This window comes from Podarcis vaucheri, assembly GCF_965113315.1.
Source record: "Podarcis vaucheri genome assembly, chromosome: 6".
Taxonomy (NCBI): domain Eukaryota; kingdom Metazoa; phylum Chordata; class Lepidosauria; order Squamata; family Lacertidae; genus Podarcis; species Podarcis vaucheri.
Window position 1 is genome coordinate 47,240,806 of NC_138764.1, and position 24,344 is coordinate 47,265,149.

General features: G+C 39.9%; 1 protein-coding gene and 1 long non-coding RNA gene across 5 annotated transcripts in view; one reads left to right on the forward strand and one right to left on the reverse strand.

Moving 5' to 3' along the window:
* The window catches only part of LOC309535580, a 54,004-nt gene extending 53,507 nt beyond the window's left edge, over positions 1 to 497 (reverse strand). For all 3 annotated transcript variants that reach the window (XR_014221296.1, XR_014221297.1, XR_014221298.1), the window contains exon 1: positions 413 to 497. This is a non-coding gene — a long non-coding RNA (uncharacterized lncRNA). The remainder of the gene's footprint in view (positions 1 to 412) is intronic.
* A 156-nt stretch (positions 498 to 653) lies between these two features.
* Positions 654 to 20,141, forward strand: MYSM1 (Myb like, SWIRM and MPN domains 1). 2 transcript variants are annotated; one of them, XM_082228727.1, is made up of 20 exons: positions 655 to 787; positions 2,508 to 2,583; positions 3,173 to 3,243; positions 5,328 to 5,405; positions 5,503 to 5,526; positions 5,873 to 5,951; positions 6,471 to 6,569; positions 7,275 to 8,011; positions 8,757 to 8,887; positions 10,331 to 10,434; positions 11,266 to 11,343; positions 12,261 to 12,349; positions 12,656 to 12,710; positions 12,791 to 12,841; positions 13,672 to 13,746; positions 15,087 to 15,275; positions 15,546 to 15,678; positions 17,497 to 17,602; positions 17,725 to 17,782; positions 18,569 to 20,141. In XM_082228727.1, the coding sequence occupies exons 1-20, from the start codon at positions 711 to 713 to the stop codon at positions 18,731 to 18,733; spliced, it is 2,475 nt and encodes an 824-aa protein (XP_082084853.1). In that variant the 5' UTR covers positions 655 to 710; the 3' UTR covers positions 18,734 to 20,141. The 2 variants fall into 2 exon arrangements, with proteins under 2 accessions (XP_082084854.1, XP_082084853.1); XM_082228728.1 differs by lacking the exon at positions 5,503 to 5,526 and having other exon boundaries at positions 654 to 787.
* Positions 20,142 to 24,344: the final 4,203 nt, after the last annotated feature.

Consider the following 24,344-nt stretch of genomic DNA (forward strand, 5'->3'; position numbering starts at 1 on the left):
TTCTGTTCTCATCCTGAAGCAAAGTTCTTAACCCGAGGTAATATTTCTGGGTAAGTGGAGTCTGTAACCTGAAGCATATGTAACCTGAAGCGTATTTAACCCGAGGTACCTTTGTAATCTAACATAGGCAGTGGCTACTGGCGTTGACAGAGGTATTTTTAACTGAATTCTAAGTAGGACCGGAATGTTACTTTTCTCCCGAGTGAGAGCTCTCCTTCAACTTCTATCCTTTGATCACCACCCATGGCTTGCAACGAGAAGAGGTCATTTTATCCCGTTTTAATTTCTCCCCGAGGACTCCCACTTTCCCTGCAAAATTCTGCTTTTTGTTTGGTTACGCTGCGCTTTTACGTTTTCATTTTGGAAGCTTCCGTGTGTGTGTGTGTGTGTGTGTGTAGAGACAAAAACATACCCTATTCTATTCTTCCTACCCTGCTTCTTCTCTCTTCCCATCGCGGTCCGCTTCCTACCAAGCTCTCTTCCTATTCCCACTGCGCATCCCGCCCCCCGCCCCCCAGTCCGGCGATTCCCCGTTAGAGCTTGAGGGCAAAAGGAAGGGCGCCCGAAGCTTCGCAGCGTCATGCAGCGCATGCTCACAACTCTCTATGGTTGAACCGCATTCCCTGGGCCGGCCTTGGACCCCCCGTTTCCTGTTTTGTTCCCGCGACTTCCGGTGTTGGCGGCTGCGGCGTCGGCGGGCGGGTGTCGGCATGGAGGCCGTGGAGGAGCTCGACGTGGACGTCGAGGGGGACGTAACGGCGGGGGGCGCCGGCGAAGCGGAGACGGGGTGAGTGCGGGGAGAGGCAGGCTTCGGGCCTTCAGCCCGGGCCCCGCGCGCTTCATGCCAGGCTCCCAACGGCAGCCCCTTCGTTGGCGGCGGCTGCCTCAGGCGGGCCATGGCTCTGACCCGGGGTCTCTGTCGCCTCAGCGCCTGGCAGGGGCCTTTCGTGGTGAGAGGGAGGCTTCTTTCCCCTCCCGCATCTTTATGGAAGTGCTCAGATCTCGCTCTGGCCTCACAGCCGCGGCCCTTAAGTCAGCCTAAAGGGGGAAGAGAACGTGTATTCGACACCCGAGTGGCTTCCTCGTGGAGTGAATACTACCAGAGCAAGGCATGCCTCCCCGTTCTTCTGGAGGCAAGACAGAGAGTGGTCCGCTTGGCACCCTCACGCGAGGAAGTGTCATACCCTCCCGACATTTCCCCCGTTAAAATGGGGACATCCTATTCCAGGCCCCCGGATATTTCTCCCGTTAAAATAGGGACATCCTATTCCAGGCCCCCCGACATTTCTCCCGTTAAAATAGGGGCATCCTATTCCAGGCCCTCCAACATTTCTCCCGTTAAAAAAGGGACATCCTATTCCAGGCCCTCCCGACATTTCTCCAGTTAAAATAGGGACATCCTATTCCAGGTCCTCCAACATTTCTCCAGTTAAGATAGGGACATTCTATTCCAGGCCCTCCCAACATTTCTCCGGTTAAAATAGGGACATCCTATTCCATGCCCTCCCAGCATTTCTCCAGTTAAAACAAGGATGTTCTAAGGAAAAGCGAGACATTCTGGGATCAAATCAGAAACCGGGACGGTTTCTGTAATTCCAGGACCGTCCCTGGAAAATAGGGACACTTGTTGGGTCTGTGATGTTCCCCTCAACAGCGTGCAGGTGGTCCAGGAGAATGACATGAATGAGCTCCACAGGAGTAATTTCTGACCTGACCTAACCTACCTGACAGCTGGTGGGTGGGTTTTCTCTGCTGGAAATCTTCTGGAGGAGAAATGAAATGAGTTCTGACACCTTGAGGACATTTAATGGATTTATTATAGCACAAGTTCTTATGGACTTCAGTCTCACTTCATTAGATGCATTGAGTGCCATCAGTTGCTTGCATGCATAATTTGTGGGATGGGGGCTTCTAAAGCAACAAGATCAGAGGAATATGAAATGCAAAAAGTAGACTTCATTTAGGGTTTCAGTGTGTGTAAGCACAGTGGTGGGTTAGCCACTGCTGACTTGAATTAATTCCTTCCTAATTTTGACACACACCAATGCATAGTCACAGCACTGTCAAAAACTTTTTAATCAGTATCCTTCCTTTCAGTTTAGATGGATCTGTCTGTAGCGCAGGTGCCACAAGAATAAGTATTAACTTTCTACATTAGTTCCTCTAATGTAGATCACGTTCCCTCCCATATATTTGACAAAGGGAGGACTTTTTAAAAAAAATCTAAACATTTTCTGAGTCTCAGGATTTGATTTCCTACTTGTGAGAACTGTGAGGTAAAGCATCATATGGATACATCATATGATAGCTTAAAAATGGTCTTTGCTTAAACATTTTACACCTCAAATTTAATATTTCTTGTACTAGCAAAAGGGGAGTATAGGATTGGGTGCAGGGCTTTGAAGCATTGCAACATGTGACATTTACCAAGCATTAAAATGCTAGTAGAACTTCAACTTCTGAGAGGATCAGTTTTTAAAGTATATGGCTTTTTTATTTCATTTCAGAAGCTATGAAAATCCTTCATCCAGCTTACTCCAAGATCATTACCTTGATTCAACTTGGCGAACTGATATGGGTCTTGTAAGTGTCCTATGAAATGGGCTGTTAATTGAGAGAACGACCATCTTTTTGAAGACAACTTAAGAGGTCTTTCTATCATAATCACTTCAAAAAATAAGTTGGGATTCGAAGGGCATAATAAAAATACAACTTGTGTTGTTCCATGGAAACATACTGAAGTCTTTGAACGATCTGTGTTCCCAGCTAGCTGTGTAAAACAGCCGATTGGAACCTGGATTTTCTATACACAGATCTTCAAGTGCTTGCACAAGGGTTATTGCTGATCTGTACATGACAAGGGACCTCCAGATTTCAGCCATGAAATATAAAGAGGTGTCATGCCTGTGTTCTTTACAATGTGTTTATTGAAATTCTTTTCCATGTTCTTTTATCACAGTTTTTAAGAAAGGTATTGGATTTTTGTTGCACTTGAGATTTCTGTTAATCTTTTAAATTCATTATTTGCCACAAATTCCTTGGGAGATTTTGAAAATCTACTTCTTCAGTTCAGCTCTGCATCTGAAAATGAGAAGTATCAGCCTCTTTTCTGGGGTTGGTGTTGGAATTAATATATAAAACAAATGTTCCATAACTTATGTTTTTCTCCTAGCCATGGAGTCTTGATAGCACAATTAGTGAAGAAAACAGGACTGCCATTGAGAAGATGTTGTTGGAAGAAGAGTATCCTTTACTTATTAATCAGCATGACAAAATAGAATCTTCACCCCAGTAAGAAATTAAGCTGTAGTGCAGGATTATAATCAATAGGCTACACTTTGTGATTAGAAATTGCTCCCTGACTACCTGATGGAAACTCTCATTAATCACCAAGGTGCCAGACATCTCTGGCTTCTTTAACAAGAGATCCTTGCTGTTTCTATCCTTCTTGTGTCTGATTAATAATTAAGGTCTGGTGAATTAACATGGCTCAGTCAGCAGGTTTTTGTGCCCTTTGAGTAGTCCTTTGTTATTTATTCGTTTTCAATTACAGTCCAATAATAGCCTCATTATAACAATACCAATTTATAATACAGTTATACCAATCATTCAAATACCAAATTATATAATTTAGATAAAGTGGCCCTCCGCATGCTAAATTTGATGGTTTTCTTTATTTCTGCATTCCAAACTCTTATTAGTTTCAGTAACATTCCAGTCATAATACTAATCCCTTATACAACAACTGCAATATTAATAACTTCTATTTGTGTTGACACATTAAATGATTTATAAAACTGCAAGTGAGGAACTCAAAACTATATCCTTGTTCTTCCTGTGTATGGCAGTTATTCTGTCCGTGGTTCTTCTTCCTGTCCTTGTAAGATACTATGTCTTTCTTTTCCCCAATTGTTGCTGTAGCGGTAGTCACGTAATCTGGGAAACCGGGTTCGTGTCTCCGCTCCTCCACATGCAGCTGCTGGGTGACCTTGGGCCAGTCACACTTCTGTGAAGTCTCTCAGCCCCACTCACCTCACAGAGTGTTTGTTGTGGGGGAGGAAGGGAAAGGAGAATGTTAGCCGCTTTGAGACTCCTGAAGGGGAGTGAAAGGCGGGATATCAAATCCAAACTCTTCTTCTTCTTCTGTTATCCATCATGCCTTGGGCGGAGCTGATATCCCATTGTTGTTCCATAAATTTCTGCATCCCTCCATCCCGTGCTTCATTGTTTTGCACCAAGAGCTTTAACAACTGCTGCAAAAGTTGCTCTGTCCCAGTAAATAAACTGTTGTCACCATTTTTCCTCTCAGCCTGGGAAGAAGAGTGGTCTGTCGAACTGCAGATGACTCAATAAAGAACCTTATCAGTTCCTTGGCAGTTTGCGGACTCCTTTCACCCTTCCTTCCCACTGAAGATATATGAGCAACTATACGTCCAATTAAATTCCAAGCCCTCTTAGCTATTTGTAAATAATAAAGGCATTAGAGGGTTTTCTGCAGGCAAAATGCTTTTGTTCTCAGCGCCTCCCTGCCCCCCCGCATTCCATGCCAGAGCGAGAGCCAGGTACCGAGATGAACGGCAAGTGAAGCCCATTCCCCCCATCCCTGGGCAGAATTTGCAAGGATGATTACCCGTAATCATCCTTGTTTTTCCTTTGCCAACAATATCCTGATGTCATGGGGGCTGCCTTCATTAAGGCAGAGGGCGGAAGCCCAAAAAAACCTTTCCATGTGTTTATTTCTTTGAAGGTATCCCAAGACAAATGTCTAAAATAAGTTTCAGGAAATTTTGCCCCTTTTGGTTTTTCTATTGGTTTTCTTTTGTTTGTTTGTAATTTTGTAATCCCAAAACAGCTGAGCTTAGTTTGTATTAATTTAAGAACAGTGACCTATTTCAAGAAACAGCTTTTAAATTCTCATGTTGATATTGTTGTTATTTAAATGGGCTTGTAACTTTTGAAAGATCAGTTGCAAGGTTACTGTGGTGAGTGCTTGCTATTTCTGTCTCTCTGTTCTTCCTCCAACCTGTTACTGAAAGTTGCACAGTTGGTATCAATTTTCTGGCTTTAAACTGTAATCGTAGACATGCTTAATAGGGAGTAAGCCTCATTGGACGTAGTTGGACTTACTTCTGACCTTTGTATTTCTCTGCATTAAATAATGTTCTACTAGTGTTTGCAGTTAGTTTATAGCTAATTCATGTACTGCAACTTACAATCCATTGGACTGCAGTTGCAGATTTTTGGTATGATAAATTATTAATTATGAAAACAGTAGCATACAAAGAACCTCATTAACAGTACTTTAGAAAATCCTTAATGAATTCCAGATACTATCTATCTAGCAAATCCCTTCCAGAAAAAATTTGGCATGATCTGAAGGAAAGTGATAAAAAGTGCACAAAAAGGTAATGTGGAGTGTAATATTTCAAAGAGGGGGGAATTTGTGTTAAAAAGACTCGCCATCTTTACAAACTTGGCTTTGTCTTGTTTTGCACTTTACAGCCACAAGAAAGAAGCAAAAGTAACGTATGTACTTCTAATGTCATGGCTAAGTGTTAAGTGATTGTACTGAATATGTATACCTTTTGGACTCATGTTGATGCTTTTTTAAAAAAAAAAAACCCTGCAAAAATTGCATTTTTTACACTGGTTTCTTTCTTGCATACCCTGACACCACCTCCCACTTCTTTTAAAAAATCTAGTTTTCTATTTAGGCAGTTGACTAAAATGCCTATACCCAGTTTCCAAGTATATTTATGCACATGTTATTTCTAGTGATTGAGGTTATTTTTAAAAAATATGTATGTTTAGATACCATTTCCTGGTATCTTTTTGTTTTACACAAATGCATTTTGCTTTATTTTTATGTAAGGATACGCTCACCTACAAAATCAGCTAGTGGATCGCTAAAGTGGACAGTGAAAGAAAAAGAACTATTTGAACAAGGACTGGTAAATATTTCCTGTGGTTAATGTTTTTAGTAGTAACTGCCATTAGAAGTGGAAATCTCAATGTTCTTCAAGTAATTAAAAGTGTTTAAGGTACAGTTGTACTGCATGGCATGTTATTTGTTTTAAAATGTAACAAAGTGTTATACAGTGTACCTTTAGTGAAGAATTTTAATACTAAAATTGTTTCATGCTGGATGAGATTCCTATGCAAGCCAACATGAATTTTTAGATGAAGTGAATTACTCATGTATGGTATTTGTGCCTAGCTACATAATGGGATTTTTTAGCCATGGGCTCAAGTACTTTTCCTTTTCCTTCACTTTCTCAAAACTCTTAGCTCTTAGCTGCTATCTTAACACACTTCTCTTGGTAAAAATTTGCCCCAGAGTGGGAGAGAAAGAGGTTTTTAGTGAGCAAGTAACTTAGATGGGGTAAAAACAAAGCAGTGGAAGCTTCAGATGCTGTATTAAATTGATTTGTTTTGACTTAAGAGCTGAAGTCATGTTTATTTTCCATTAGGCTAAATTTGGCAGAAGATGGACAAAAATTGCCATGATGATTGGAAGTCGCAATGTTCTCCAAGTAAAGAGCTTTGCCAGGCAGTACTTTAAGAACAAGGTAAACTTGATATAACAACTTTCAGTTGACAGAATGACTCGGTAGCAAACCTTGCCAACAGATAACTAAAAAAGGATTACTTCGTTTGAACCTTGCTTTGTTAGTCTCCCACAGCAAATGATTTTGCATTCATTTTTAATTTCCTGTAATATTGACCGCCTGCATTTTTTCAAAAAGGGCTTTTAAATTTGATTAAACTTTAAGGGATAACTCTACTGTTCTTTGTCCACTGTCAACAAAGATCAACAGGGTTATCCCCTATCAACCTTGCTCAGACATGAGCAGCTGAGGTCCATAAGAGGAGGACTCTTGCCGTACATCACCATACTGTACTGCTAAATTTACTAAATAGAGGCTTCTTAAAGTCTGAAGCAAGAAGCACATAATTTTCTTTTCCACAATCAAAAACAGCTGGATAAGTTTTTAGTTGGCAAATGCTGAGCTGTGGTAGAAATTCATATTATTATTTGGTTTGATAAGCTGTGTGTTTCCCTTGTGAATGTCGTTATCTAGTGAATGTCATTCACCAAAATTGGCAAAATTAAATGTCTTTTGCAAGAGGGCCCAGTTTTTATTAAGAAATTTAAGGAAACAACAAGCAAACATGACTTAAAATTAATAAATGTCTCTTTTTAACTACTGTTATTCATTTAGACTTTCTTACTTTGTCATACTTAACTCATTTTAATGTACTTCTCTGTTAAGGCAAAAACGGATGGCTCAGAAAAAGTGGAACTGCAGCCGTATGTCAATGTTCCTCTTCCCAGTGTCAATCAGGATGATGAAGGGAAGGTGGTGTCATGGGCACTCTTAAGAGGTCGGGCAGACCCTAATCTAAATGCAGTGAAAATTGAAAAATTATCAGATGATGAGGAAGTAGATATTACAGATGAGGTGGATGAGCTACTTTGCAATGTACCTCAGCAAGAAGCTGGAAAGTCTGATTTATTAGATATTCCAAAAAGTCCATCAGGGGAGAGCAGCTGGACAGAGCCTATCTTGGATTCTGCTGGACACATGCCTTCAGTTCTGTTAACATCAAGATTAATTCCAAAGCCAGAGCACAAGCACAGCACAGTTGAGAGTCTAGAGACTGCAATGTCATGCTCTGAGAACAGTGGTCATGGAACCATGGTTTCAGAAAATCAGAAATGTGATGGGAAAGGAATTTCTGATGATACCGATTGGTTTCCTAATCCAGAGAATTGCAGAGAACAGACAGACTTCACTGAAAACAGTCTTCTTTTCCATCCTTCCAACCAACTGGAAGAGGAGAATCAGATAGATGCAGAGGAGCTCAAGCCACCAGATCAAGAAGTAGAAATAGATAGACAAACCGTACTAGAAGAAGAAAAGCAGGCAATACCAGAATTTTTTGTGGGACGACAAGCCAAAACACCTGAGCGCTACCTGAAAATTAGAAACTATATTTTGGATCAGTGGTAAGCAATATAAGCCTGTTGGAAAATTATACAGTGAGGGGAATGTATGCAATGCAATGGTGTGGATATGTAATATCCTTCCTTTACGCAATCCATTTTCCAGACAAGTGATAGCCCGTTCCTTTATGGACTGAAGCTGGTTGATTGTATCTTCCTCCTTTGGAGCTTGACCAGGGTGGGTCATTGGTTAGCTCAAAATTACACATGTTGTGTGTTGGCTTGCTTAGCCCCCAAAGTAGGGAACCTGCTAGACCCTTGTCATTTAGCCCATAAGGCTGTGTTGGCCAAGCCACATCCACGTGTCCTACACCTGATGTCATATATGATGTCATGTATGAGGCATGAAAAAAATGTGATTGAGCCGAAGGGGAGCCCTGCACGCAGCAAGACAAGGAAAGTAGCTGATTGTTGGGGCTCACATAATGCATTGCCTTTACCTTCATGGTTTGATTTCAAAGCATGTGGTCAAAAATGGGACATCTGACATGAGGTGATGGATAGGTGGGCAGCTGTGCCCACTTGTTAATACTTGGCCCATGGGGGGTTGGGAGATAAGGCTCTGGCCTAGCCCATGATAGACGACTTCTGACCCAGGTGGGCAAATCTCTGCATGAGTGGAATGGTTCATGTTTAATGGACTCCTTCTACTCCCACTAATGGGATACATCAAGAAATATCAAATGCTGCTAACTTAATTGCCCAGGTAATGCTTTATTTTATCATTTGTGGTGGTCTTTCATTATAGGGAAAGAATCAAACCAAAATATCTGAACAAGACTTCAGTACGCCCAGGGCTGAAGAACTGTGGGGATGTTAACTGTATAGGACGGATACACACATACCTGGAGCTAATAGGAGCAATTAACTTTGGTTGTGGTAGGAAGAAAACTTCAATCTGTTCATTTAGTTTTATATTTTTATTCTGCTTTTTCACAAGTGTCTCCAGAATTGCTTGTAATGTTCATCAGTTCTATTGTAACACATTTACTATATAGAAACTAAAACCAGAAAATAAATGGGGGCACATTTAGAAACATATATTTTAAAATTCCGAACAGAAAGAGATGGAAAATATGGTTGTTGGTTGAGGCAGAAGTTAGTCCAGAAGGTACCATGTGGCAATCCTTCACTTACTCTTAATTATAAATTTTATCCCAAATATTGTCCTTCTACTTTGTAACGTATATACCAGATTTAAAAAATGTGCTTATGTAAAAAAAAAAAAGGACTACTGTTTAATATCATTCCTGTTCTTTTGAGTCTCTTATGGTTACCATGGCTGTAGTGGTGTCTAGAAACATGTGACTTTCTTGGACAGGTGATGATTAGTCCTCCTAAGTGTTAGATCTGTTGCCATGGCAGCAGACTGTGGCCAGCTAACCTCCTTTGACTGCCTGCATAGATGCTCAGAATCTACATGTAGTTTTGTTTTTGTGTCCATTCCCCTCTGATAGGCTTCAGAAACTCTTCCTTTCCCTCTTTTCTTACTCAAGGTCCTTGTCTGTGGGAAAGCTAGAACAAAAAGCAAAGCTTTAAGCTCAGACCTATCCTCCAGTCATGGTCAAATGGATCCCCCCAAGAACCACAGAAGCTATACTGGGTCAGCTAAGAACTGAACATAGCTGAATGGAACATAGTTGAATGGCAAAGGGAAGCTCTGCCATTATGTGACCAAGTTTGCTTGTCACATTAAGTAATGCTTCTAAGGAAACTATGGTTTGAATACTGTGAACAAGCATCTTGCTAGTTCACGCTGTGCAAAAGTGTCTCTGTGTCTATTAAAATACTTACTAAACGTCCCTGAGGGACCCAGCCACCTGATCTACACCATTTGGGCCTAGCTTCATGTTTGGATAAAGCCATTCAATATTTTTCCACATTAAAAAAGGACAACTCTTTATCCTTTCTTTTCTTTTAAGGCTTTGAGAAATATTTGGACCGGTACTATATATTCAGTCAATGGAAGCTAAGAGACATCTGCTGAAATAGTGTATCGTTCAATATGGCCTAAATGCCACTGCCACCTGATATCATTCATGTTTTTTTCTCTTAATTTTCCTTCTAGTGTTGTCTGTGTAGCTCCCTTGGCTTGGTTGGCTCAGGTGACTAAACATTAGGTGGCATCATTGTTTTGTTTGTGAGACACTTACTTAGTCATGTCATGACTTTCATGTTGTGAAGAACAATTTAAAAGATTTATCTTTAACTCTTGGTGATTAGAATTTAAAGACATTCAAGAGTAAAGCCATCATTTGCTTGTGACAACCAGGTAGCTCACTTCTTACGCATCTGAGTTAGTTCTCTTGCTCATTTCTACAGAGCAGGCAATATATAATAGACCACAGCAAGTTGACAAAATTCGACCCAGAGAAGGCAAAGACACTATAGAAGCATATCAGCTTGTGCAGCGTCTACAGTCTATGGTAGGATGGAAATGTAATTTATGTGCCACATTTCTTCTTTTACTGCCTTTTGATCACATTCCTGCACTGTGTGACTATAGTATTGCTGATTGGGAAGCCAACTAGAGTACCTTTTCTCACAAACATTGCTTAGATCTTTCTGGGCTAAATAAATTATGTCTTGGAGTTCTGCACATACTACTATTTTTGTACGGGGCTTTTTAAATTATACATTGCTTTCAGGAAAGAATGTTTGTCAAATACTTAAAAAGTGGCTCTTTGGATCCAGTGCATTTCACTTCATTGACTGAAACCAAATGAACTGTCTTTTAAGAAATCAAGTGAATAGGAAAGAAATGTATATGCAAGGTGTGTCTTTATGTGTATGTACAGCAGCTGTAATCAGACACATTTTTACTTTGATTCAGCATATACTTTCAGGGGTTGTTAAAGCTCCACTGAGTATCTCTACCATAAGTAGAAACCTTACAAATGATTGGTGCATAGAAGCAGAAGTACTGGATGCTGTGCTTTATGGAGTGAATAAATGGCAGTGCTGGTTCTTCAATAAAGCATGTTTCTGTTGCCAGCTTGGAATTGGCCCACATCATTTTGGAGTATAGTAATGCAACGTTTACTATGGGCCCAGGTGGCTGATGGCTTGACCTTGACACAAGTTCAAAAAGTAGGTTCAGACCAGTCCAAGTAGACCAGTGATCTGTATTCAGAAGCTTATTGTGAGCATGCCAGTCCACATTCTGCTACTCCACAACAATATGTGAATTGCTTATACAAATACTGCTGACTTTATGCCCTTGAACAGACCTGCACATGTGTTTCTGTTTGCCACAGCGTACAAGGAGACGGCGTGTCAGAGACCCCTGGGGAAACTGGTGTGATGCCAAAGATTTGGAAGGACAGACTTTTGAGGTAACATCACTTTTAAACTTTTCTGATATTTTTCAACTCCTCGCGAAAGTCAACCTGTTCCTGCAGTGAAACGCTTTTATTTAATTATGTGAGCTGTAACTGTAACCCACCCTTTGAGGTTTCAGGGCAGCTTACAAAAATTTAAACTTAAGTAAAAATACTAAAATATTGCAAAATAAAACTAAAAAGTTCCACATTTTGTAACCTTTCCTCTTAGGGAAGTTTCTCCAGCTCCTTGATCATTTTGTTATTGTGTCCTAAAACATGATTCAAGAGCCAATGACCAGAAGTTCAGAACCAGAGGTCGTCCATGAAATTTATATGCTGTAGGTTTAAAACAGGCAAAAGCATGATGTGTGGAATAAACTGTTGCAGCAGTAGCATAGGTAAATAGATCTAAAGTTTGTGAATGAAAGGCCTTCATGTAAATAGGAGATAAAATACTTGGGTATGGGACTTCTGTGTTTCAAACCAGCATACTTCTTAACGTCAGATACCACTGAGAAGCCATCTTTGCTGTTTCACGAGCTTCCCTAGAACATCTAGTTGGCTACTCTGAGTGCTGAAGTAGGTGAACCTTTCAGTTTGACATACTATAGCTATACAGTGGTCTTAACAGAAGCACTATGTAGCAGGTAGGAAAGAAGGACCTTGTGTAGAGGTGGAGTGACAAAATCTTATGCTGTTTCATAGTTTGCTTGAACTTGGAACAGTAAATGGGAAAGTGAAGGAAGCTCTTCCAGCTTTCTATAAAAACAAACAAAACAGCTACTTTTGGTCTTGGTTCCCTGAGGCTCATCTTAACAGTGACAGCAGCTGTGGCACCTACTAAATTCAGGACAACTGAAGTTCAGTGTGCTTAAGCCCACTGATTGAACTTCAGGCTGTTTTAACTAATCAAGTATTTTTGTTTTTAGCACCTTTCTGCTGAGGATCTAGCTAAGAGGAGAGAAGAGGAGAAGCTGAAACCACCGAAAGCATCTAAAGGACAAAGGCAGCCCAAAAGGTTTACATTTTTTGTATATGCCTACAATATATTTTTTAAAAAGTAGCTTATGTTACTTTCAGTATGATTCCTACCTATCAGCAGCACTTACGTTGTACTACTTCACTGAGCCTAAAGCGCAGTTCACAAATGCGGAGATATTCCTGTGACTCTTAAAAACTACCACATAAGTCTACAAGTTCAAACAATTTGCTAGTTTTGTATATAGTAATTAAAACTACAATAGAAAAAATGTGATTTTTTAAAAAATGAGTTTCCCCCTTTATTAAATGTATATTTTCAGAGCAATTTTCTTTCATTTTATAGTTCATTTGATCCCTTTCAGCTGATCCCTTGCTGTTCCTTCACAGAAGAAAAACCAGTAAGTATGAGTTAATAAATAAGCAAGAGCACACCTTTGTTTACTTAAGCAGGCTTTCCTTATCATTTTTATCTTTTCAGGAGCCATTCCAAGTAACGGTAGCTGCAGAGGCACTTCTCATCATGGATTTGGTAAGAACTATACTTTATACCTATTTTCCCGATTTGTTTGGTTCACTTCAAAGCACAAAGGGAAGGTTTGATCCATGCCAAAACCACAATTACCCCTCCATATTGCTGCTGTTGAGACTACTGCTATACCATCTGCACCCTTTAACTGGCCAAGCTTTTTTTCTGGCTTACCTAAGGCATGGGTGATGGCTGTAACAGCCCATAATTTCTTGTTTCTGTAGAAGATAATAACCCTGAGAAAATCTCTAAACAGGTATGGGAATAAGCTGTCATAAATGTGATGCTGCTGCACAACAGTATAATGCTTCTTATGAGCGTGGGTGATTAGTCATGCCAGAAGAGAAACTCAGAATGTTAATATAATCACCTGCAAGGGAAAAGTAAATTCTATCTTTTAATACCTTTCTTGCTGAAATGGGGGAATATTTGTACTTTTGCTTTTTTCATCTGTTGTCGATCCATAAGTAACTGTTGGAGCCTCAAGGCCACTATTTAGTGCTTTTCCTACTAAGTAAAGATGGCTGTGTAATTTTTGATCTTCACAGTCCCTTATGGGAGCAACTGACTTGATTTTTATCAGCACTGGCAAAAATGCCCAGGTAATGACCTGGTTTAGCCCCAGGAAAAGAGAAGGAGTACATAAAGCTCATTTGTTCACATAGCACTAAACCACAGTTTAGGGTTGGATCTAAGTGCAGCATCTGTGTAATTATTGGTGGTAAAGCAGAGGTATGAAGAGCTTTCAGGGTGTGGGTGGGTGGGGTTATCATACATGGTTTCACTACAGAACTCTTCAAAATATCCAAATGATTTTTTTCTTATGTCTTTAGCATGCCCATGTTTCAATGGCAGAAGTAATAGGACTGCTAGGTGGAAGATACTCTGAAACTGATGGAATAGTTGAAGTAAGTATCATGCATGTTTAAAATTCAGTAACATGAGAGCAGGCCTTATCTGGGGTGGCTCCCAGAATGTGGAATGCCCTTCACCTCAGAAGATTGGCTGGTGCTCACTGTATTGCCCTTTCAGCACCAGCTAAGACCAATCTACTTTTCCAAGGTTTTAGGGAATATTTTTTTTTGAAACTACAGTATTTTTAAAAACTTTATTATTATCTGGTTTTATCTGCTCCTTTGGGACATTATTATAATATTTATGGTTTAATATGTTTGTAACCTGAAGTAATAAACATAAACACAAAACAGCCTTAATCTAGTCTAGTGCAATAGGCATTAAACCAGCCTATTAGGAGGACCAGATCTTAGTACAGTGGTGCCTCGCAAGACGAAATTAATCCGTTCCGCGAGTCTCTTCATCTTGCGGTTTTTTCATCATGCGAAGCACGGCTATTAGCGGCTATTAGTGGCTATTAGTGGCTTAGCGGCTATTAACGGCTTAGCGGCTATTAACGGCTTAGCGGCTTTAAGAAAAAGGAAACAAACTCGCAAGAACTCGCAAGACGTTTCGTCTTGCGAAGCAAGCCCATAGGGAAATTCGTCTTGGGGAACGACTCAAAAAACGGAAAACTCTTTCGTCTTGCGCGTTTTTCGTCTTGCGAGGCATTCATCTTGCGAGGTACCACTGTACCTGCTCATGTGCCCACAGGGATTAGAGGGAAACAGGATTTTCTTATGATTGATGGGGGCATCTTTGAGTAGACTGGATTAACCCCAGAGGCTATTGCAGCATCCATATATAAGCATCCTTTAAGCATCTTACTATATCCTTGTAATACTTTTCCTGTAGTCAGTATGGAATTCAGGAAGCTGCTAGTTTTTTGAACAATGGAGCAATCCTACACCCAAGAAGCTGGTTCAAAACAAGGTATGAGTGAAGCTGGTGAAGAGTATACCAGATTTAAACTCTCTTCAGGAGCAGGGCTACATATGGCTGAGTTGGCTTAAGTGTAGCAGAGGGGAAACAAGCCTTTAAGATAGTGTTTGAGTTACATCACCCTTTTTGCTGTCTTAACTGTATCTCTTGCTATGCCAGTTTAAGTTCAGCCAGGCTCTGGGGGAAATATGCCAGCATATCTCTTGCTGGACCACAAGGATGAGGAGTTATGTCATCACCCTTGACTACCCTGAGAACCTCCTGGCTCAGGTGACGTTATGCTGGATCCTAGCTCTGTTCATCTCAGCAGATCTTGCTCTATCGGATTGCTCCCTATGTGTATTGTCCTCAAGAATCAGACACTACACCACCACTGAATTGTAAGGCCTCCAATCTGATTGATTCATTACAGATTTGCGCAGCAGAACCGTGCAATAGCCTCAGTACAGGATTGCAGTGTGAGATGGACCCAGTATCTCAAACACAGGCATCGGAGACACTTGCTGCTAGAGGTTACAGTATTATTGGGTGGTATCATTCTCACCCTGCCTTTGACCCTAATCCTTCAATACGAGATATTGATACGCAGGCAAAATACCAGGTAACAACCCCCCCCCCCCGATGTGTGTGTGTGTGTATACAAGGGGACTGACTTTGCTTTATTGATGTTTAATTTAATAACTAGAAATGATGTAAATGGTAACATTTCAAAGTACTATTCAAATAATTTATTGACCCTTTACTTTAAAGTGACTACTAATTGTAAGATGGGGGTTTTCAGAAAGCAAGTTTGCATTGCATTCTTGATTATTTTCATAGACACAAACTTTAAAAAAATAAAATTATTGCCCTTTTATATTTTTCCATACAGAGCTATTTCTCCAGAGGTGGGTCAATGTTTGTTGGTGTGATCATAAGTCCTTATAATCGAAATAACCCTCTTCCGCATTCCCAGATTACCTGTCTGGTAATCAGTGATGAGACCAGTCCTGATGGATCCTATCGTAAGTGGTTTTTTTTTTTTTTTGTTTTTTTTAAATATTCTTAATACCTTTCTGCTTCCTATCTTCATCATTTAAGTTACATTTTGAAAGAGAAAAAATTCGGTGACTGGTTAGACAAGGGAAATAATATATATAATTTAAAACAAAGAATAAATATAATACAAGAGGCTGCAGCCCTAACTCTGGTTACTTCCAAGAAAGTCCCATTGGATCCAGTAGGGCTTCCTTCTGTGTATACATGGTTAGGATTAGAAACTTTTGGAATATAAGATTTGCACTGTAAATAATATGGGGGTGTTTTACTGGAACGGAGACCATAATGTTAATCCTCACGGAGAGCAATCACTGAATGTTTTAGGGGGTTGTGGTAAGGGTGTCTTTTAAGAAATGAAAATAGCAATAGCACAAGATGATCAGGAATCAAGGATTCATTTGAATCACTGTTAAGAAGAGAAATGTTTCTGGGTGATACCCAACATTAGTTAGAGTGGAATTGTTGAGATTAGTGAATCTAAGTAATTTATGTTCACAGACTGCAGTGAATCTACTCTGCAGTAGATGGATATTGCCTTCTGTGTGTAGCATTCCATGGCCTGGTTGGGATGGAACCATGGAGTCAGGATTTAAGGGTTCAGATTGCACAAATTCCTTGCACCCACCTCATGCATGCAGATTCCCCAACCCCCCTCTACCCAGATGCTGAAAGGTAGATTAAGAACACTCCTGGGTTTGGTTTAACTAGAGTTAATAATGATAACCTGTAGATAGAAGGGTCAGGTAGGGAAGGAAATTCATGCACATGGGGTGGGGGTGGAGGCAGCATGTAGATTTGAGACTATTCCCTGAACACTAGCTCCTGTTACAATTAATCTGGCCCAACTGTTTAACCTTGTGCTCCTCGTTTCTACTTGTATACAACTTTCCTCTATGCTGCAAATTGCTTATCATATAAGTGGGAAGGGAGGGAATCTCATCAGTATCCATGAAATGTCTGAGGATAGGAAGCACTTTTTTTCTGAATTTGAATAATCTAGTTAAACCTGAATCTTAGAAAATACTATTATTCACAAAGCAATTTTGATGAATGTGAAGAAAAAAATCTTTTAAAAATAGAAACCTGATCATATGGAATAGGGTGAAAATCTAAAAGTGCCGAAGTTAGTCTTTAATCTCTCGGTGACAAAGCTGGTCTTGAAATCCCTCTTTTGATATTATCATTAATACTTTCCTTAGCAGATATCCTGAGTATGAGGACAATTGCAGTTTGAATAAATGAAAATGCAGATTTATCTTGCTGTGGAAAGAGGGGGAGGAAAAAAAGTATTGTCAATTTCAATCATTGAAGGTTTACATGTGCAAAATGTTGTGCATATGAGAGAGAGAGAGAGCAAAACAGCCTAGTGCTCTCCAGATACGTTGAACTACAACTATCAGCCCTGGGGTAATGGAAGTTATAGTACAAAACATATGGAGGGCACCCAGTTGGGGGAGCCTGGCTTAAACAGACATTTGTCATGTGATACAGGACCAGAAATAGAAGTCCAGAGCACTTTGAATGAACAGGAGTTGACCCGTGCTTCAGATCAAAGTCTTACTTTGCATTCAAACAAATATTTCTACTTCACAAAATATTGCTGTTAAACCTAATTCTGGGATTGAAGCTACTTCAGGCCACAACTAGGCTAAATGGGCTCACTCTTGATGGTACATTGCTGTTTTATGTGCACATATTTTTGCTCTTCCCAGGGATGTAAGATACGCATGTCAAAAAGTAGGAAGTGTAATATTCCATGCATAATATGTTTTAATGGCTTGCAGGGCTGCCATACAAGTTTGAAGTGGGACAGATGTTGGAAGAACCTAAATGGGAATTAGTACTGGAAAAAACACGATGGATAATTGAAAAATACAGGATGTCTCATAGGTGTGTGGCTGCTTGCATTTCAGAATCTTGTAGTAAGCCAGTTCCAAATTACTGTATTTGCATTTCAATAGAGAATGTTTTTATATATCGACTGATACAGTGTTGTCATGTTTTTCCAACAGCTGGGTGCCGATGGATAAAATCTTCCATAGAGATTCAGATTTGACCTGTCTGCAGAAGGTAATAATTGTAAATACATTTCCTTCTTGTCTATAAATATCTAAAGAAGTCTAATCTTGTCTAGTTATAATAGAAATCTTAAATATTCGTGGAACTGGGTTGGAAGCAACAGGCATATGCAAAAGCAACCCAAATGTAACTAATGTTTGTTGGCTACTAATGTTTTGTGTTTTCCTTCAGGGTAGCTTGTCGTTTTGGTTTTTGCAAATGGGTTTCAAAATGTTTTCATAAAAAATGTCTTTTGATTTAATTGTTACATTTGAGGATGGGCTACGAAGTAGGATGTTTTCCTGTCATGGGTATCATTTTAGGTGCCTGTCTCTTAATAGTGGAATGGGTGTCTTACATAGGCAGTGAAAAACAAATTTTAGATGGTGCTGTGCGGAATTGTTTTTCTTGGACTGTAGATAGAGATATCCACAAATTAAAGGGGTTCTTTTGCTTTGGTCACTTTTGCATGGATTTTGGTAGAGGATACTTAGAGAGTTATGAAAGTTTGTGACAAGTTGCACATATAATAGTACATGTTAGTAAATTTTAAAGTTCAAATGTGTTAACACACAGTAGGATTATTCACTCCTTTGACAGTTCTTTGAACAGAAGCCAGCTGTTGGATGAATGAAAGATCTGTGTAAGTGGTCAGATACAGTTGAATTAGTGCTAACATATATAAAGCAAGTCCTCAGGGTATTCGGATTAAGGAATACCAATAGATTGGTGATGGCTTTTCTTCCTAAATGTTACTTCAATGCTGGTTTGTTTGTTTTTCCTTTGATCTGAAACTAGTTGTTGGAGTGTATGAGGAAGACTCTAGGCAATGTGGCAAATAGTTTCATCGCTGAAGAATTCCTGGCACAGCTAGAAAACTTATTCCTTTCAACATACAATAGTGAGAAATGGAATGATACTACTGAAGAAAATAGCATGTGTCCAAATGACCTGCCAATATGATAGTGCTGAAAAGAATAAATGCTCACTTTATTATAAAGTGTCCATTCTTGAACGTGACAGCATCCACTGCGGGTCAAGAAAATGACTGTTACTGAAAGACAGTGTGAAACAATCATGACAAACTATCTGATCTCTGACATAACTTCTAATCTTCTGAAATTATGGTTGTGTTGCAAAGAGATGAATGAACTACTTGGCAGCCCACCACTTGGATAAAACAGTTGCGCCATTTGTTGCCCAAATAGCTGAAGTGATAGTGTTCTGCTTGGACCAAGAGCTATTAGAAATTTGATGTTAACATAAATTAGTTATATTGCCTACCTTGTGCCATTTTAGGGAACACCCCTGTGTTATACATTTCAATGTCTAATGTAATCTGCAAGCACATTTTGTCCAGCGGATAAACTGAGTTGTATTGCACATTGCTGAAATCGGGAAAGGATGGAAAACCACAAGACAACAATGATATGATTTCTCATTGAGCATCTCAGCCTTGAGTTTCTCACTTGATTCATGATTCAAGAGGCTTACTGCTTTCAACAGAAGTCTGCAATAGCAAAACAATATTGGACTAATAAATCCTTCATATCAAATTCTTCTATCCAGATTAATTGTATAGATTTGCAGAGTTTGGGTGGCCTTGTTCATTTCTCAAGAACTAGGGAAAGAAGGCTGAGACTTTCCAACAGAAATTAAGAATTGTGCTTAAAACATTCCCTTGACCCTTGGGTATCACAACTCAGAATATGTACTAAATATGAAAGACATACAAAGGAGTAAGAAATTTTCTGAAGGATTATATAATTTTATTCTTGAATCCCAGGTGGACCTTTTTTTTTTTTACCTTGTGGAAGTTATGGATGAATGTGCAACATGTTCCACTTTAGCCCCTTTAGTTCAGTATTAGAATATATTTGACTCCGTAATCATCTGCATGCAAGGGACCCTATATGATAGTGCACTAGGTGTATTTGCATTGCTTTTGAAATATTACCTGTTACTTGACTCCTTAGACCATTACGACTTCCAAGTTGCATGTGATCCAATGCCTCATCTTCCCCGTTGAAATTCTAGCATATTGCTAAATAATATCTGGGAATTCCTCTGGATTGGAATATCCAAAACCATAGTTTGTTTTACAGAGTTATGTGATAATCATATTGCAGCTTCTAAATTTTATTGTTTACATCCTTATTGTAAATCTGCATATTGCCTAGGACAGCAATGTAAATATTGTATATTTGTACAGAAGAGAATTACTGGACTATTTGACCCTCATATAAAAGCACAATACAGGTATATTTGCCCGTGATGTCTTTATCAGGAATTGAGAAGGATTTTATCATTAAAACAATGCAAAGATCTCTTGTTGCTCACATTGCCCCTTCAATAAATTGTGTGAAGATGATTTCAATGTTGTTTGGGTTCAAATTTCTGTACATAAAAAAATGAAAAAATCCCACGAACATTGCAGATTTGTTTTTCTCTCATAGATTTGCATTTAGGAGCATCATTTTGTATCAAATAAGTACTAAGTGTCCTGGGGTTCAGCTAAACAGTACAAGATCAATTTCAATTTCTAATTGCACATATTTCAAACTTTGGGTCAAAAAGCCAGGCAGACTTTGTTGCTTGTTCGTTGTGTGTAAATATTAAGGTTTTGCACCGGCCACAAGATTTGGTTTTCATCCTGATTTGGCATTTATTTGGAAATTGGACTGCTTCATAGTTTGTCTGAGTCAGTTCTGGGTCCAAATTTGCTTTAGAAAAATGAAGCTTAAGTCGGCCTATCGTTAATCAAAAGTGGCTGAGGATTTTCTTCTTTTCTTTTGACAGAATTAGATAACATCTTTAGCCAAAGTAGCCCCTCCAGAGTGCATATAGCCTGCCAAATCAGACAAATTGGTCAAGGATTTATTGTGCTGGACACCTTTACAATTTGATATATTTTTTAAAAAAGAGAAACATCTATAGTTTTTTTTGGGGGGGGGAATTGGATGAAATCTACAGGTATGACAGACTCTTCTGAAGGAATGTATTCTGCTAAATTGCGTAAGGATCACTCCAGTGGTTTTTCTGAAAGGGGAAACCATTTTACAGTTTGGGAAAGGTGCCCCTCCGGTAAGAAACCTGCCCAGTCGCAGACAAATAGTGCCAGGGGGCTTTGTGGTAGGCACATTTAAAGTTGATTTTTGTGGAGAACTATACATTGCAACCACTTGGTTTGGTGTGCAATAATTTTTAATGGAAATAGAAAAGGTGCTCCATGGAAAGTAACCTGCAAAATTTCAAGCAAACCGCTGTAGCAAAGAGGACAGAACAGAAAGGAGCAAGGTGATAAATTTGACATCCCTTCACCAAAGCACTGTGATTGGAGAGCCTTGGTATAATAATTCCCTCTGATTTCAAGTTAGGCGTGTCTGTCACAAAAGAGCTCTCCACATCCTAGTGGACCTTGAGGAAAATGCTTCAGTTTCTGGAGACACGATGCCATAGTTTAACATCTCAATCTCTGAAGTGTTTCATCAGTCCTCTGTTTAGGATACACTGAAGAGATGCCCCTTTGGCTCAGACAAGCCCAGAATCTTCCTGAAGCAGCCCCACTTTGGTTCTTCATTTGGGAATTACCTGAATTGTTTGCACACCCCTAATAAATACTCCGTCGTTACAGCATTTAGCCCTCTCTGACACAGGAAAAGAATCAGTTCCTAAACAATTATGAGCAGGCTGTTTGCAGTATCTCTTTGCAAGGGCTTTATTTTGCGAAGCAAAATAAACCGTATGACATCTTTATTTTACAACATCTGAAGATGAGAATTATCACTTCTTAGAACCATACATTCTGGCACCAGTGAGCAAGTTCAGGCTATTTTTATTTTCCTACCAATTTCTTTTTTCTGGGGGGGGGGGAATTAAAATTTTGTGTAAATATTACAATGGCTGAAATTAGCTGTGGTTGAAACCTGGATGAAGCCAGCAGAGGGAGCTATGTGACAACTAATTTAAAGGAGTGACTCCTTATAATGTCCCAGTTAACCCAACATTGAAATACTTTGGGCTTTTCAATTACTAGTACCTACATGGAATCATAGTTGGAAGGTGCCATATAGTCCAAACTCTTGCAATTCATGAATCTTTCACCCAATGTAGAGGCTTATATGGACAGAAATGCTCTTTCTAGAACTACAACAGTAAAGTGCTGAAGTAGTTAGCATTTTACCAGTTATTGCAGCTACTTGATTCTACCCCTCGGATTTCTGCTAATAATAATAATTAATAAAACAAACACCTATCTGTCTCGGTGTCACCCAGCAAAATATTAAAAACACAATGAAACATCAGCCATTAAACACTCCCCTGAACAGGACTGCCTTTAGATGTCTTCTAAAAGTCAAATACAGTGGTACCTCAGGTTAAGAACTTAATTTGTTCTAGAGGTCCGTTCTTAACCTGAAACTGTTCTTAACCTGAGGTACCACTTTAGCTAATGGAGCCTCCCGCTGCTGCTGCCGCACCACCACCGCACGATTTTTGTTCTCACCCTGAAGCAAAGTTCTTAACCCGAGGTACTATTTCTGGGTTAGCAGAGTGTGTAACCTGAAGCGTCTGTAACCCAAGGTACCACTGTAGTTGTTTATCTGTTTGACATCTGATGGGAGGGCATTCCACAGCTGTATCTCCAAACCAGAAAATTTGGACCTCAGCAAATTCAAGGCTGCACCTGAGTTCTGTTAGGTTCTAACTAAAATTCAGGCTGCAAAATGAGCTTCAAACTGTTTCGCTGACCCTCCCCTTAGAAGGAGGTCGCCATCCAAAGACTGGGGAGAGATTCCCAGCCATCAGGAGACATAGGTGTTTTTGTTTTTCGTCCACTCAGTTGCCCAGTAATAGGCTTGCTCACTCACAGTAATTAAGCTGGTCAAAATTCACAGCACTAGTCTCTTAACTCAGTAATAAAAGGCTTACATAAGCTTGGCATCAGTGTGTCAAAAGATAAAGAGGCCGGAAAAGATAAGGCGTGTAATAAGCAGGAAGTCATCCAAACTGCCCTGACTCACTTTATAAGCCTCTGACCTAATGGAGGTGAGACGCAGGAAGATGGGAGGCAAGAAAAGTGGTTCAGTGGCTGTCGCTTTTTGGACATGCAGCTGAATATTAGATCAGAAGTGCAGTAACAACAAGCAAATGATCAGATGTGTAGTAACATTTACTCAAATCCTGGGTAGTAGGCATAATGAGGAGTGGTAGCTGGTTGCATTAAATCTAAATAGGTGTGTTTGTGGGGTGGTGGTGACTAGTGAGATGGGTTCTTCTGTTCCTCTTCCAGGCTGGAAGCCACAGCACTGCAGCTTCATCCTGCACTTAACATGGCAGCACAAAAAGGCCAAGAGACCTTCTGTGTGAAGATTCTTCCCCATGCCAGCCCTTGCATTTTCCAGCAGCTTGATGCTAACGTGTGGCATGGTATGCCACTCACGCATGCACCCAGAGCTTGTTACGCCAATAGTCTGGGACAGGAACTGTCTTGGGTTTCAAAATAGCATTAAAGAAAGGTGGAAGAGTCAAGGATACAGAGTTTAAGGGTGATTAGCAGTTCATACCCAGCTACTGGACCAGTTATTCCCAACCTTTGGCCCTCCAGATGTTTTGGACTACAATTCCCATCATCCCTGACCACTGGTCCTGTTAGCTAGGGATCATGGGAGTTGTAGGCCAAAACATCTGGAAGGTTGCAGACTGGGGATGCCTGTACTGGACCAATGCTTCAGAGTTATTTAGGCTGCAAGCCAGTGCACAGTTACCTGGGAGGAAATCCCACAGAACTCAGCGGCAAAGCCTTCTGATGGATGGGATTCAGCTATTAGAAATAATCCTGATGTGTTGTCCCTTAGCTTTGTGTTCTCCATCAGATAATTTAAGTGAGAAAAGTCTCTATGTTTTTTAGCAGAAATTTATTTTGAAAAGGAGCTTTCTGGAGATAAAATGGTGTTGTTTGTAGGGCAAAATCCTACCAGTTCTTTTTAAGGGCTAAAGCAAGACCCAGGTATGTCAAGTTTTTTAATACTTAGGGTGATTTTTCACTTAAGTGTTGCTTAGAATTAATGAACCTAACTTATGCTGTTCAATGAATTCTATGCATCTGCTCTGATTAAACTCCACCCTTAGTGTGTCCTAGGTGAGATTTGCACCACTGAGCCGCATGTTCTTGACCACTGTGGTTGTTTCCAGACAGAAGCTTGATATTTGAGAAAATACGTTGGCATTTTGATTCAGATGATGTATGGATGTGCCAAGCCTGTAGTAAACACCCATCAGCAAGCCCCCTGTATTATAATGGGCTCTTAAATGGTAGTGTCTTCCATGGATTATTCTTTCATAGGAGAGTTTGTAAAAACGAATTAGGCTTGCCTAATCATAGTTCAGGATTGGATTGAATCCAAAGTATAGTATTATCCAGGATTCATGTAGAATGAGATGTATTTACCAAGCCAATTGCATCTTCCAATTAATTATGGTTCTCACTAGTTGCTGAGTGACTTGTAAAAAGGAAGCAGAATGGAGACCAAGCCATCTCATTCACTTCTCGACTTCACCCACTCTTGTAAAAGTA

Excerpts from the sequence above, each read along its gene's own strand:
- MYSM1 (XM_082228727.1), top strand. The coding sequence starts at position 711 with ATGGAGGCCGTGGAGGAGCTCGACGTGGACGTCGAGGGGGACGTAACG. Across the intron at positions 2,584-3,172 it reads GGCGAACTGATATGGGTCTT|CCATGGAGTCTTGATAGCAC; the intron begins GTAAGTGTCCTA and ends TTTTTCTCCTAG. Across the intron at positions 5,952-6,470 it reads AACTATTTGAACAAGGACTG|GCTAAATTTGGCAGAAGATG; the intron begins GTAAATATTTCC and ends ATTTTCCATTAG.